At 36.5% G+C, this 15,700-nt stretch overlaps 1 protein-coding gene across 4 annotated transcripts in view; it reads left to right on the top strand.

The window, feature by feature from the left end:
- The window catches only part of LYST (lysosomal trafficking regulator), a 193,531-nt gene that overhangs the window by 94,536 nt on the left and 83,295 nt on the right, over positions 1-15,700 (top strand). For all 4 annotated transcript variants that reach the window (XM_046651871.1, XM_046651876.1, XM_046651880.1 and 1 more), the window contains exons 21-28: positions 1,023-1,221; positions 3,354-3,485; positions 6,120-6,735; positions 7,471-7,648; positions 9,434-9,603; positions 11,009-11,239; positions 12,828-12,994; positions 13,644-13,796. In XM_046651871.1, the coding sequence (XP_046507827.1) occupies positions 1,023-1,221; positions 3,354-3,485; positions 6,120-6,735; positions 7,471-7,648; positions 9,434-9,603; positions 11,009-11,239; positions 12,828-12,994; positions 13,644-13,796 (1,846 nt within the window). The remainder of the gene's footprint in view (positions 1-1,022; positions 1,222-3,353; positions 3,486-6,119; positions 6,736-7,470; positions 7,649-9,433; positions 9,604-11,008; positions 11,240-12,827; positions 12,995-13,643; positions 13,797-15,700) is intronic.

Here is a 15,700-nt window from a genome sequence, read left to right as displayed (position 1 = left end):
GAGTTAACATCTAGATTTTAAGTTTTCTGATTCAGCAATACACAAGAGTAAATGAAGAAGAGTGGATGTAGAGATATATCGTATATTTGGACACAGGGAGAGGGAAGCTCAGGAAGTTTACCTCCCATAGCCTTGATCTAGAGGCCAGCTGCTACCCACTGGGGAGGTAGAATTGAAGAATATAAATAATTTACTTTATATCTGTTTTTATTTTTAGTAATTGCTTAGCATTGTACCAGGTCTCATTATTCCAGGCAGTAGATGATGCAGTAGAAAGAGTTCAGAGGTCTGAGTTTGAGTTATAACTGCATTACTTATATGGTTTTTTGCCTGGTTTAAGTTAGTCATATAACTACTTTGAGCCTTCATATTCTATGAATGAAGGATGAAACCTCTCAGAGCTGTTGTGTGAAAGAGCTTTGTTAACTGGAGCATACTGTATTAATGTAAGCAGCTTTTTCTGTCAGAAATTTTCCCTTCTGATCCCGTAGTAGCAGAAGTACTAGTAGTAGCAGTAGTGATAATAGTACTAACACTAGCTGACATCTCTGTAGGGCTTCCTATAGGTGAGGCATTATTCTAAGAGTTTGTTGATTTAATCCTTAGAACAACCCTATGAAGTAGCACTAGTATTATTCCTATGTTGTAGATAAAGAAACTGAGGCATGGAGATGTTAAATAACATGCCCCAGATCACACAGCTAGTGAGCAGAGGAACCAGGGTGCCAACCTAGGCAGTTTGGCTTCTGAGTCCATGCTCAGGAGTGCTATAATACGGCTTTGCCTTTGTTAATTAAGATAAAAGGGGTAGAATTAAATTGCCATGGGTTTCAGTGAATTTTTAATAGCAGAATTGCTTGATTTGACAAATACTAACTCAATTTAGTGGTAAATATGGTCAGACTAGAGCACTAAACCAACACAATCCTATCTTAAAAAGAATATCCTGTTTAAATGAAAAATCTTAGTTAAGTTGACAGTTCTATTTAAATCTAAAGAGAGTTTGATTTTTATTTTTTCAGGAACACAAAGAGGGGCAGCTTACATCCTTGCCCCGAGAGGTTTGTAAATCATTTGTGAAAATTATAGCAGAAGTCCTTGGATCTCCTCCAGATTTGGAATTATTGACAATTATCTTCAATTTCCTTTTAGCAGTTCACCCTCCTACTAATACTTACGTTTGTCACAACCCCACAAACTTCTACTTTTCTTTGCACATAGGTAGGTAATAATCGTTTTTGTTAGATCTTGGCTATCTCCATTTCCGTTTTTTTTCTTCCCAGTTGATCCACATTTGTTTGATATTCATTGAATGAGCTCTATGTGCTAGAAACTGCCCTACTTACACACTGGGAGTGGGACAGGGAAGAGGGCTATAAAATGAACCAGACATGGTCTCTGCCTTCAGAGAGCTTAAATGTCAAGAGAAGAGAGGAGACATACTCAAATAACTATAGTAAGAAACAGTATTTGGTAAGTACCTAATAGATACAAAAGAAGAACTAATTAGATTTCAGAGAAGTGTGGGTTTCATCAGAGAGCTGTGGAGAGAGAAGATTTAATAGATTATGGGATATCTGACATGAGCATTGAAGAATTTAGGTAGAATTTGATACGTAGATTGGAGAATTAGCATGCCATTAATTCTCTAAGTTGTGTTTATTTGTTTTAAGCAAAGGGATATGATCTAAGTGAATTATTGCTGTAGAATTCAGGAAAGAGAAACTACCCACATAGAAGTGAGTTGAAACTCTGAGAGTAGATGAGACCACTGAAGAAGAGTATAGAGAGAAGGAAAAAGGAAGCTAAGGGTAAAACTAGTGGTAGTAATACTAGTTAAGAGAGTAAAACCAGAAGGAGTAATCATTATTAAGAGAAAGATGAAATAATCAGAGTTTTAAAAGAGCAAGGAAAATATAATGTGGTAAGAAAGCAAGCAAGGGTGTATCTATGAGAAAGCTAGACAGTAAATTTAGAAAGGAAAACTGATTGTAAAACAGCCATTTTAAGGAATGTAATAAGTGAATAAAATTATTCTGAATCAGTGAAAATCCGAAGGAAATTGGATTTCATTTGGACAGCATGACTTTGTGTTAGGTTCAGCACACATTTACTGAATAAAAGACTGTCAAGATTCTGGGAGCAAGGTAGCAAAGATCAGTAAAATATGGTCCCCTCCCTTAAGGAGCTTACAGCGTCGTCGAGGGGAGGGAGATATAAACAGATAGTTACACTGTGTGGAAAGCACAGTGATATAGAAGTAAATATTTTGTTTTCTGGTAGCATGGTGAGGGACTGTTTCCTGGAGGAGGTGATGCCTGCTCTGAGTCTTAAAATTTGAGTAGGATTTGAAAGGACAGGGCTTCCAAGCAAAGCAAACAACTTGATAGGGAGCTATGAGAAATAGGTGTTGCGAAGTGTAATGTAACAAACAAGGCTGGAAAGAGTTCTGGGGACAGATCTTGGAGATTCTTGTAGACAAGAAGCTTAAGGTTTATTTAGAGTGGTAAAGAGGCAACAGAGAGCCATGGAAGGTTTTAAGCAGAGATTGACATTTGATAGAATTCTGGTAGCTGTGAGGATTTGAGGGTGACCAGATGTCCATCACAGATAGCATTTAGAAGTCTGACAATAATCCAGGTGTGAGAGGTGATAAGAGCCTGCATTATAGCACTGTACTGGGGATGAGAAGAGTTCAAGAAACAGGAAATAGTCAGTAGAACCTGGAGACTGACTCGATGTGGATAAAGGAAAGGTAGTGGTCAAGGGTGGCTCCAGGTTTCTACATGGGAAATGGGTATGTTTTCCAAACAAACCAGAGAACCAAACAGGAAAAGTGAATGTAGGGCAGAAACGTGATGCAGATTTAGATTTGTTGCATCTGTGGTGCGTTTAAGAAATGCAGTTGAATTTACAGAATGAAGCTCAGAAAGAAGGACTAAGCTGAAGGTATCAATTTTAGAGTCATATTAAACAATGAAGGGAATATATGAGACTATGACACAGTCCTTTCCTCAAGGAATGAACAGATGAACAGTCTCCTTGGAAAGATCATATAACATATAAAAAGTGAACAGTTAATGTTAAACTGTAGAAATAACTAAGTACAGTTGGAATTCAAAGAAAATATAGGTTAATGTGGCTAGGAATACTCAACAAAAAAATCTCTAGTAGGAAATTCTAGAGTCCAAGGTACTCACATATCAAGTGTGCGTTAGTATAAAGTATGCCATATGTTTTCACATTGAACATCTTTTTGTAAAAATTTGTATTTGTTGATTTGCTTTTAAAGTTATATTTTTGTCTTATTATTTTTTTAAATTTTACTATCTCAAAAAATTTTTTGATTCTAGATGGCAAGATCTTTCAGGAGAAAGTACAGTCAATCATGTACCTGAGGCATTCCAGCAGTGGAGGCAAGTCTGTTACTAGCCCTGGATTTATGGTAATTAGCCCGTCTGGTTTTACCGCTTCACCACCTGAAGGTAAAAATAACAATAATGAAATTATAACCCTTTCTGATTTAGTTCTGAATGTTAATAGATAAATAAATTATGCATATTTTAGCAGTATAGTATAACCTGATATTTAGACTAAATAAACGGAAGGTTAAACTTAAAAATTATAGAATATATTTAAGAAATCCATTTCACTATTCTCTGGTATCAGTAACTCATAGTCAATATAACAAGAGAGACTCAGGAGAACTTAGGAAATGGATGAGGCTCATGTTATCTTGCTCTAATTCTCTCTCCCCTCTTATCATCATCGTTTGTTTTTTGTTAAGCTTCTGATTTATTTTCCCATTTTCTTCCAAAGTTTTGTTTGGCTTACTCTCTCCTTTCTACCTAAGGAGAATGGACATCCAATACTCCAGCCTTCACAGTCCTTGACTCTGGAGACCTTTCCCTCTCCTTTGTCTACCAATATGTGTGCATCTATATTGGACTTTATCATTATCAAGAAGGCTTCCTGCCTGTGAAACTCAGTATCCCACTCTCTAGTAACAACCTACTCTCTTTCTGGTTTCTTCATCACCATCTCAGGTACCCTCTGCTAGTTTTCCCGACCAAGCCTAGATCCTATTAGCCAGTAATTTTCTTAACACTATCTTCAGTTTCCTTGTCCTCTTGGCCTTTTGGCATTCTTGACCTGAAAAACCATAATCTTGCCTCAGTCTAGCCATCCTCACACTGCTGAAAGCTGCTAGGGAAAGTCATCACTGAGAATTCCTCCCATTACAAGGGTCTCCAGCTGTAGCTGGCCTTTTAATGCTGCCCTATAATTTTTCTGTGTGTTCAGAATCAATCCCCTCTTCTATTTTCATAGCAACTATATTCAAGTCTTTAAGCTTACAGTACTTTTCTACCTTCCTAATTTACTCTTTATGAAATGTCTCGTGTCTACTTTCATAGAGAAAAAAATAGGTACATGTCTCCTAGTTGTGAACTGGCCATACGTCTTTTCCTTTCCTGACTGCCATCCTCTTCCATACAGAGATATTGCTTTTATTGTCAGTCCAACCTAGTCTTGTCTCTAGCTGTAATCCATACTATTAAATTGTGCAGGTAAAATAGAGATATCAATAGATAGGATGATATATATGGGTATTAATCTTCAGTTTTGTTTCTCTCTCAAAGTGTTTCAGTTATTCTCTAGCACATTTTATGGCCTTTTATTATAATATTTTAAGACAGTGTTTTAATTAGTTTTATTTGGATTTTTATAGGAAATGGCTATTTGTGTGTATGTGTTAGGAAGATTGGCCCTGAGCTAACATCTGTGTGAGTCTTCCTCTATTTTATGTGGGATGCCACCACAGCATGGCTTGATGAGCAGTGCTAGGTCTGCATTCAGGATCCAAACCTGTGAACCTTGGGCTGCCGAAGCAGAGCACACGAACTCAACCACTACGCCACCAGGCGGGTCCTGGAAATGGCTATTTTTATGAATCATTATGCATCACTCTGAAACATTTTCAAATACAATCACACCCCCATTTTCCCCAGGTCTTTTGAACGGAATCTTTTGGCAGCCTTACCCCTCCAGCCAAAATCTAGAAATAACTAGGAAAAAAAATTACCGCAAAACCTATGCTCTAAAGCAGTTCATTCAGTGCCTATCAGTGCTTCTCAAGTTTTAGCACACAAAAAAATCACCTGGAGAGCTTGTTAAGACAGAGATCCCTGGTTCCGCCCTCATATGCTCTAATTCAGTAGATCCAGGGTAGAGCCTGAGAATGTGCATTTCGCAAAATCACACAGGTGGTGCTGATGTCCATGCTGCTCGTCCACAGACCACCCCTTCAGTAGCATTCTCTTATACCCCTGCACCTTCAGTGAGAGTGATTTTTCTGATCTCCTCCTACACAGAATATTAAAAGCTGCAAAATGGAGAACTAGAGCAAGAAGAGAAAAAACTATTTCTTCTCACTAATACAGCAGGAAGCAACTACAGAAATGGAGGGGAGAAAGAACGATCTAAGGCCATTTAGTCTAGTAATAATAACAACAAATACAACTGTTACCACCATTCATTGAGCACTTCTTATAGGCCAGGCACTATGCTAGGTATGTCACAAATATGATCTCACTTAAGCCTTAAAGCAACCTTGCAAAGTAGATATTCTGAAACCTTATTTTACATTTGCAGAAACACACTCATATAATTAAATGATTTACAGAAGGCCACCTAACTAACAGAACTATCACTTGAATCCAATTATAGCTAGTTGCAAAGCCCACACTCTTTCCACTATATCAAACTGCATCCTAGTGACTTCTAGCCTGAGGGAAATTCTTTCACTTAATTCTGTTAATTTCACTGCAGTAGAAGCGTTAATCCTAATGACTTTGAATTGTTCAGCCAACATTATATTTTGTTAAGGAGGCAGGAAAAGATACACATTTTTAGAAGATTTTAATAAATAGTGATAAAAAGAATAATAGTTTTGGCACTTAAGAATTTGAAGCATTAGTTGCTAGGAACATTAACCTATATGGATTCTTTAACATTGCAAGATAAATGGACTATTGCTATACTTGTGACTGATAGTGGAGAAAATAAGTCATTCCACTTAATAGATTTTTAAGTGGCATTTTTCTGTCTATTCTTACCAGGAAACAATTCCTCCAATATTATTCCACGAAGGATGGCTGTCAACATGCTGCGTTCTAGAAGCCTGCCAGCATTTCCTACTTCTTCACCTCTAATGCAACCACGGAAACTGACCGGAAGTTTGGGTTGTAGTATTGACAAGTTACAAAATATTGCAGATAATTATGTTACTTCTCGCCCAGAGAAATGGAATCCTCTGGGGAGTTCCGAGACACTGAAAACAGGCAAAGAAGATGCATTTCTCAGTAGCTGTGAGTCTGCAAGAACTGTTTGTGAAATGGAAGCTGTCCTTCCAGCCCAAGCCTCTGTCAATGGTGTCCCAAAAGGATCATTGGGATTTCCAGTGGTCAAAGAGTTGGGAGCAGAACCCAGATCAGACGATGACAGTCCTGGGGATGAGTCCTGCCCACGCCGACCTGATTATCTCAAGGGACTGGCCTCGTTCCAGGGAAGCCACAGCACTATTGCAAGCCTAGGGCTAGCTTTTCCTTCACAGAATGGAGCTGCAGCCGTTGGCCGTTGGCCAAGTCTTGTGGATAGGAACACCGATGATTGGGAAAACTTGGCCTTTTCTCTCCGTTATGAACCAAACTACAACAGAACTACAAATGCTCACAGGTACTCACATGTTTTTGCACACTGCCCCCCACCCTTTTTTTAAACTATTCATAGAAGATTCTCTACACTTCTAGAAGTACTTTCATTATGTTGCTTCTTATAATATAACATATATATTAATAACAAACAGAAAGATACCTTTCTCTTTGTTTTAATACTAGATAATATTGAATTCTGTACTTAACCAAAAGCTAAACCATAAGTAGCTCTCAAAGAAAAAAATATCTTATAGTTTATTTAATTCCTTATTGCTATTGGATAAAAACTTTTCAGTTCAGGGAAATTATAAGGTTTATTAGTTTCCAAAAGCACTCAAGTAGCACTGTCCAATGAATCTTTCTGTGATGGTGGAATTTGGATCTGTGCTGTCCAATATAGTAGACACTAGCCACATATGCCTATTGAGCACTTGAAATGTGGCTTGTGCAACTGAGGAACTGAATTTTTTATTTAATTTTAAATAGGTTAAATAACACAAGTGTCTAGTGACTACTGTGTTGGACATCATAGATATAGAATAGAATAGTGCTTAGTAGACTAATGCCTAAAATATCGGTGATAAACACTGATGGCAAATTTATTAATCACAGTTAAATTAGGAAATGTTCTTTAAACCTTATGAACTTTTGTTTCACATGTTAAAATTATTACTGTTCATCACAGTTCTTAAGGTAATCATCATGTACATTTCTCCCTGTTGTTGTCTTAGTAAGACTTTTTGGGTCTCTGTTTTAGTGTAACTGAAGACTGTTTGGTACCCATATGCTGTGGATTATATGAACTCTTAAGTGGAGTTCTTCTCATCTTGCCTGATATTATGCTTGAAGATGTGATGGACAAGCTTATTCAAGCAGATACGCTTTTAGTTCTTGTTAACCACCCGTCACCTGCTATACAACAAGGAGTTATTAAAGTAAGGGCGAAAATTAGATGTGTTGTTTTAATTCAGAAAAATAAGTATATGTGTAATTTAAAATTTGAATACGTATGTTAAAGTAGACCTAAAGCTTTAGTTTATACTTAGGAAGCAATAAACTGATATTGTTTGTTACTTCTTACTCATGTTTTTATATGTTTTATCATCCAATTTTAAGTCTTTCTCCATATATTGATTCATATCAATATGTTTTTTTAAAAGTCTACCAATTACTAGGAACGTGTAGTTCATTGGAAATCTCTCCTGCAGTGTAGTATCGAATCTTAGACATTTGCTTCAGGTTTCAGCTCAGATGTCACCTTTTCAGAGGGGCCTTCCCTGATCACCTTTCAAAATAGCCTCCTCCTATCTCTACTTCTCATTTACTCCATCATAGCATCCTAGTTATGTTTTTTAATTATCTTTTTAATTTATTTCTGTACTTGTTTTTTTAATTTCTCACACTGAAATATAAGCTCTATGAAGGTAGGCATCTTGTGTCTAGTATATAATAGGTACTAAGTATATTATTGAATGAATGAATGCTTGATATAAATAGAAAACAACCCGATAGTGAAATGATCTTTTAAAGATTCTTGTTTTCTTTAGTCTGACTTGACATGGGATATTGTTTAATCACTTGCAGTTCAACCCACTATTTTTTGAATATCCATTCCTTGTACAAAACACTGGGCTAGTTGCTATATAGGGCATAAAGGGGAATAATAAGCCCATACATTCAAGAAGTTTATAGTCTAGTTGGGGAGAGAAACATATAGCCAACTAAGTAAAATGTAACGAATTCTGTGATGACTGCTTCCATGGCAGTATTAATAAAGAAGAGTGGGAGCATAGGAAGAGCAGTTAATCCTGATGTGGGTACCAAGGAGGGATTCATGCAAAAGGTGTATTCTGTATTATGCTGGAAACTTAGAAAGCTTTTTAAGTAAGGCAGTAAATAGATGTGTGTTTTGGGAAGAATAGTCAATCACCACTGTGAGGGAGTGATTGCAGGGGAGAGAAAGGTGGAAATATTCTTAGTAGGCTATCACAGTAGTCCAGGGGACAAATGATGAGTTCCTATTCTAGGCAAGTGGGAAGTCCTATTCTGGAGTTCCTATTCTGGGGAAGTAGAAAGTCAAAGGACAGAGATTTGAGAAACATTCACTGGAATAGAAGAGAGGTACAAATTACACAGGGGGAATCAAAACAAGAAAAGCAAAAGTGAGGTTAGCCTTGAAATCTAGGAGGATGGTGCCACTGTGCTCTAAGGTCAGAACCACAGAAGAAGCAAGTTTGGAAGGAAAAGTAATTAATTTGGTTTTACATATGTTGCATTTAAGCTGCTAGGGAAGGGCGAAAATTTAGGCCTGTGCTTAGGATAAATAAGCTGTCAAGAAGTCTAGAAATAGAGGTCTAGGCTATGTATATGTGCATTTGCAGAGAGAGCATAGTACAGTGTTGACTGATTTTTTTTCCTTCATTCGGCTCAAATATTCTACTTAAAACTCGACGAAGGCTGCCAGACTACTAGGTGTCCATGCTCAGCTAAAAAGCCAGCTTTCCCATTACAAAAGTATTAAGATCTCCGAGGTAGAGTCATCATTAGCATTCCATAGTAGTCAGAGACAAAGTTCATTTCTGTTTTGCTATGGAGGTGGCATATATTTTTTTGAGCTTTCTGTGTTCATAACTTACAAATACAAATATAATACACTGATTTATATACATTATATAAAATTTTTAATACATTATCTAAACTGTCTTAAATTTTTTCCTTAGCTATTAGATGCATATTTTACTAGAGCATCTAAAGAACAAAAAGATAAATTTCTGAAGAATCGTGGCTTTTCCTTGCTAGCCAACCAGTTGTATCTTCATCGGGGAACTCAGGAATTGTTAGAATGCTTCATTGAAATGTTTTTTGGTCGACGTATAGGCCTTGATGAAGAGTAAGTGGGTTCTTCCCTCCACTGTAATTGGAGATCTTTTCTCCTAAACATAAAATTTATTAAACTCACTCTTAAAACTATTTTGTCACTTTTAGAAAAAATCTGCTAAAAGTAATTTTCCAGGTGAATCAATTTATTATTTTCCATATGATTTCTTTCTAGTATAACTTATTGCTTTGTATTGCATTCACTAGCTAGAAACTAGAAACAAATAAAAATGCTGCATCAAATGAAAGAAAGTGATAGTTAAGATTTGGCATAGGTATTAACATAAGAAGAAAGAAGAAAAAATTGGCCATGAAAACCCTATGAATAACAGCAGAGCATTGTCTGATGTAGTGCTGGAAGGTGAGAGGATGGCACAAAAAGACCAGAGTTCCGCTTTGCTGTACACAGGGTCGCTAGGAGTCAGAATCGACTCCACAATACTAACAACAAAAATTAACATAAGAAGATTAACTGAAAAGAAAGGTGGCTCATGTACTCTCAGCCACAGATTACACGAATGACCCTTAGAGAAGCCAGTCAGTCCCCTCAGATCCTTCAGCTTATCTGGGAGAAGAGTAAATCCCTCACCTGGAATTCCTGGAATACTGATTGCTGAGATTTGACCCTGGTGTAATGCTGAAGGATTAGCAAATAAGTACAAAAATAAAAGGATATTTTCTCCCAAACCAAAAGTTTGGCAGAAAAATTGAACTGTTATTTCTGACTATGGTAGAGTACGAAAAAATGTGTCTCTGTCTTAAGTGTCATCCTACTTATTAAGTCAACCAGTTCAGACCTTGAGGAATTTACTTATGACTTGTGGTAATGACAATAGTATTTTTCATTTGCATACAGCTTTTGGCTCTTTCACAGCAATTCTGCATTATCTCATTTGATTCTCACAACAGTCTTGAGTAGAAAGAGGGCAGATATCACCACATGTGTTTGATAGATAAGGAAAATGAGGTACAAAATACTTAAATAATTTCCCTCTATTACAGAGGCAATAGTATTGCGACACGGATTCAGTATTCATTCCCTTTGCTAGACCTCTTTTTACTAGCTCACTGTCTCTCAAATACTATGCTATTAGTATTTTCCTGTGTACTTGTTACATAGCCCCTAAAGCAAGGGTTCTTTGAACCCCTAAGGGCAAATCAGTCAGTTAAAACCATGAAATTGTATACATGTTTCATTTGAATGTTTGTGTATTTACTTGGGGATAGACTTCTAGCAACACCTTTTATCTTATTATTGGAGAAATCTATGATCTAAAAAAGATTAAGAATCCTTACTCCCCAAATTTGTTTTTTATAGTCTTAAAATCAGGTTAACAAAACAGCTCATATTGCAATCATTTTTTTCTTATGTAGTGGTTAATTGCTTCTAACATGCTCCTGTGTATTATTTATTATAGATTTGATCTGGAAGATGTGAAAAACTTGGGACTTTTTCAGAAGTGGTCTGTCATTCCTATTCTGGGACTAATAGAGACCTCTCTGTGTGACAACGTGCTCTTACATAGTGCTCTTTTACTTCTTCTCCAAATATTAAACTCTTGTTCTAAGGTAGCAGATATGTTGTTGGATAATGGTCTGCTCTACGTGTTATGTAATACAGTAGCAGCCCTGAATGGATTAGAAAAGAAGTAAGTTTTAAATCATTATTTAAAACTACATCTGGTAATACTTCGGAAAGGGAAAACGTTGATGATAGGTTACGTTTTTCATAATCCTTTCAAAGAACATTTTTCCTACAAAACTGATTAGTATATGGCAGAGAACTTGAGACTGAATGTCTCACTTCAAAAGCCTCTGTTTTGAGCTTGCCATGCCAGCCTACTTTTAGCATACTGTATCACTGTCTACTACCATAAATTAATTTCTCATAGCCAAAAGTACATTGGCAGCGCTAAAAAATTTGTTAGGAGATTATATTTTTATTTGGATTTTGTACCTTTGGCATCTGCAGTTATGGTGTACAGTATAATATTGTTATTAGCATAATGTTAAAATCTAAATCTCCAGAAGCATCATCTTATTGCACATTAAACCGTTAAATATTGTGTATATTTTTGCAGAGAAAACAGAGCATATCCTTGGTGATTTGCTAGGCCAAGGAGGCTATCTGAGTACAAGAGAGACTTTTTGTACTCAACTCAGTTCAGTCTTTATTGGGCATCTATTATATTTAGGATCTGTGTGTCTGAGGCATATAGGAAATACAAAGTATTATATTTCCTCAAAACGCTTAGTCTTGATTATAATACAATGCATGAAATTGGTGAAACTTGAGAAGGTGATGGCAGGCTTCTTCTAAAAGTAGTTTGTTGTTTTTTTAAAAAAATAAATTGTGCTTACTGAATGTCCCTATATGCTACTCTATTAATTGCCGAAGACAGCTACCATTGCTAACTCTTGCTTGATTTTGAAAAAGTACATGGAGAGAAGTATTTAGGCTTAATATCACACACTGAGGTGGATTATCAAGGTTAAAAATTGAGGGACAGGGACCGGCCCAGTGGTCAGCAGTTAAGTTCGCACGTTCTGCTTCTCTGCAGCCCGGGCTTCAGCAGTTCCGATCCCAGGTGAGGACATGGCACCGCTTGGCAAAGAGCCATGCTGTGATAGGCATCCCACGTATAAAGGAGAGGAAGATGGGTATCGATGTTAGCTCAGGGCCAGTCTTCCTCAGCAAAAAGGAGGTTTGGCAGTAGTTAGCTCAGCGCTAATCTTCCTCAAAAAAAAAAAAAGATTGAGGGACGGAAGTAGCTAATTCATATTTGTTGGGTATTTATAAGTGATTAATATGTGTTCAAATCTACTATCTCTCTTAATCCTTAAAATAACTATAACTTATATAAGTGAGATTCAGAGAGGTTAATTAATATATTCAAATTCACATGCTCTGAGAAGCCTTCTTTGAATGTTCTTATACAAACCCACAAAATCTTCATCTTTAGTATGGAAGAAACCTACCTGTGTGTTATCTTGTGTTAATCTCTGTTGTTGCACTTACTACCATTTACTGTTTATAGTTATCTCTTGTTGGTCCTCTGCAAGACCAAACTTCTTGACAAAAGCCACAACGTATCTTATTTCTATACCTAGCATCCAATTGATATTACCTGCTGTAAATAAGCATGAATAAATATTGACTGTATGTGAATGCATGAATGCTGGTAGAATGAGAAGTTAAACCAGTTTTCTTTGTCTTAAATTATTCTTTTTCTTTAGTGTTCCTTTGAATGAATACAGATTGCTTGCGTGTGATATACAGCGACTTTTCATAGCAGTTACAATTCATGCCTGCAGCTCCTCGGGCTCACAATATTTTAGAGTTATTGAAGACCTCATTGTACTGCTTGGATATCTTCAAAATAGCAAAAACAAGAGGACACAAAGTAAGGCTTAATTTTTGTGGATTTCTGGAGGAGTTGTATAGTAGCCAAAAATGTTATTTGAACCTAATCTCTTTCTTCTTAGAAACTGTTTTACTGAAGATTTATACTTACTTTTGTGATGATATCTATCAGCTTTAAAAAGAAGGTTTTTTAAGTGGCAAAAATGTTTAAAAAGTGATGGCCTCGATGTAGTTAATAGCTGGCAGCATGTCCTTAAAAGAAGTTGATGATTTTTCTTACCAAGTAGAATTTCAAGGCTTATGTTGAATAAGAATGTCTTTTAGTTTCTTTAATGGCAGATATTAAAGTGAATATGAAAAAGAAAAATGTGAGAATTTCTGGTTAAGCTTTTGCCTTGTATATTAAAGAGCCTATTCTTTAAAACAATTACATAGAATAAAATAAATTTGTGTGCTAATATTTTTCCATTGAATTTTTTATAGTGACCATTTGGAAATTCACTTTAAAATTGCTTTTAAAAACAGTTGAAAAATGTTTACTACCATCAAGAACCCATGTTGATCAAAATTTTTAAATTCATGTCTAATAAAATATTATTGGCAGTTTAGATATTGCATGATATTAAAATCAGTTCAATAAAATTAACAACCACATAGCTTGAAAATATTCTAGTATCTTCTGTTTTTAGATATGGCTGTTGCACTACAGTTTAGAGTTCTCCAGACTGCTATGGAGTTTATAAGGACCACTGCAAATCATGACTCTGAAAACCTTACAAATTCATTCCCGTTACCTTCTGCTCCCCATCATGCAATATTTCAAAAGCGGAAGAGCATTGCTGGTGAGTATTGAAATAATTTGTGTGTGTGTGTGTGTGTGTGTGTATGTGTGAGGAAGATTAGCCTTGAGCTAACATCTGTTGCCAGCCTTCCTCTATTTTTTGTATGTGGGATGCTACCACAGCATGGCTTAATGACTGCTGCATAGGTCCAAGCCTGGGATCTGAACCTGTGAACTCTGTACCGCCAAAGCACAGCATGTGAACTTAACCACTATGCCACCAAGCCAGCCTCATGAAATAATATTTTAATAATTATAAATTGAAGATAGCTTGACTCTCCTATATTCTGATGCCATTCACATTTTAAGAGTATTTCTTAGTTTAAAAAGTCAAACTAGGGCTGGCCCTTTGGCCTAGTGGTTAAGTTCAGTGGTCTCTGCTTCAGAGGCCCAGCTTTGGTTCTCGGGCACGCACCTGCACCACTCATCAGTGGCCATGCTGTGGTGGCATCCCATATACAAAATAGGGGAAGATTGCACGATGTTAGCTCGGGGCCAATCTTCCTCTCACACACACAAAAAAAGTTAAACTATAAAATTTGAAAAAGTTTTTCTCCTAGAGGAAACTGTTCTACTGCTTTCTTTTCAGTGCTTTTCTTATTTAATTATCTCTTGAGCACCTACCATATGCTAAGCACCGTGTTAAATGTTGATGATACAATGATCAAAAAAGCAGACACAGATTCTGCCCTTGCTGAGATTATAAAATTGTAAAGAAATATAGAACATAGGAATAGAGACAACAACAGGGCAACCTGATTTGCATCAGGAGTTAGAGAAGTCTCTGAGGAGGTGAGGTTTCAGTATAGACATAAAAGGGTAAGAAAGGAGTTAGCAAGGCAGGGAGTCAGAGGAAGAGTGTTACAGACAGAATGAGTGGCTTATGTGACAGTTCCAAGGCAGAAAAAGCTAAGCTTGTTCAGAGAGCTGAAAGAAAGCAATTTAGCCAGAGTGTAGTACTTGATGAGGAAGTGATATCAGATGAGAATATATGGGATGGCATGGGCCAGTTCACCTATAATCATATAGGCTGTGTTAAGAAGTTTAGATTTCATCCTAATGGGAAATTATCAAAGGTGTTTAAGTAAGAGGCGTGACATAATCAGAGTTTTATTTTATAAAGACTGCTCTGGCTTCTGTGTAGGGAGTGGATTAAAAGAGAGCAAGAGAGGTGGTGGGAGTCCAGGTGGGAGGCTATTGCAATGGTCAAGGCAGGAGATGCTGGTGGCTTGGACATGGTTAGTATGCATGTGACTTAAGGGCTTGCTGTAAATTAGTACATATCATTAAATAATAGGTATTAATATTGTTAGTCTTCCTTATTTTTTCCACAGAATCCATTATGATCTTTATATATATAATCCAGAAAGATAGCATAAACACCTGCCCACATAGACATTAGATCTATATACACACATATACATGTACATGTATGTATGATAGTCGATATTTATGTACACACACACACACACACACCTATCTCCAAACAGAGTACTTGGGAAATTGTTTAAAGTTTAATCACTTTTTCAGTCTTAAGACCTTTTAAATTCAAGTTTTTCTTCTACCTATGTTAAGGTACTTCATTGTGTTCAGTGCTATGCCAAATTTTAAAACCATGTGAAAAACTCATCTATAGAGGAAAGCCTCTATATACCTTGGAAAGCAAATATACGTTGTTTTGCAGTAGTATGTTTAGATTAGGCTAAATAAAGCCTTCTGTAAATAGAAGTTCTAAAACATCTGCATAGCTAAACTTAGTGCCCCATACATCCTTCCTTCATTTAATATCTGAACACAATCTCTCCTCTTGAGCTGCCTTCCCAGTTGTATCTCTTTTGTCCCAGGTAGAATTCCATCTCACCAAATTTGGCAGTGATACTCAGCTTCCTACATGCCAAAAGACGA

This window comes from Equus quagga, chromosome 2 (genome assembly GCF_021613505.1).
Source record: "Equus quagga isolate Etosha38 chromosome 2, UCLA_HA_Equagga_1.0, whole genome shotgun sequence".
Taxonomy (NCBI): domain Eukaryota; kingdom Metazoa; phylum Chordata; class Mammalia; order Perissodactyla; family Equidae; genus Equus; species Equus quagga.
Note: the sequence above shows the minus strand (reverse complement) of the source record. Positions and strands in the feature narration are given on the sequence as shown.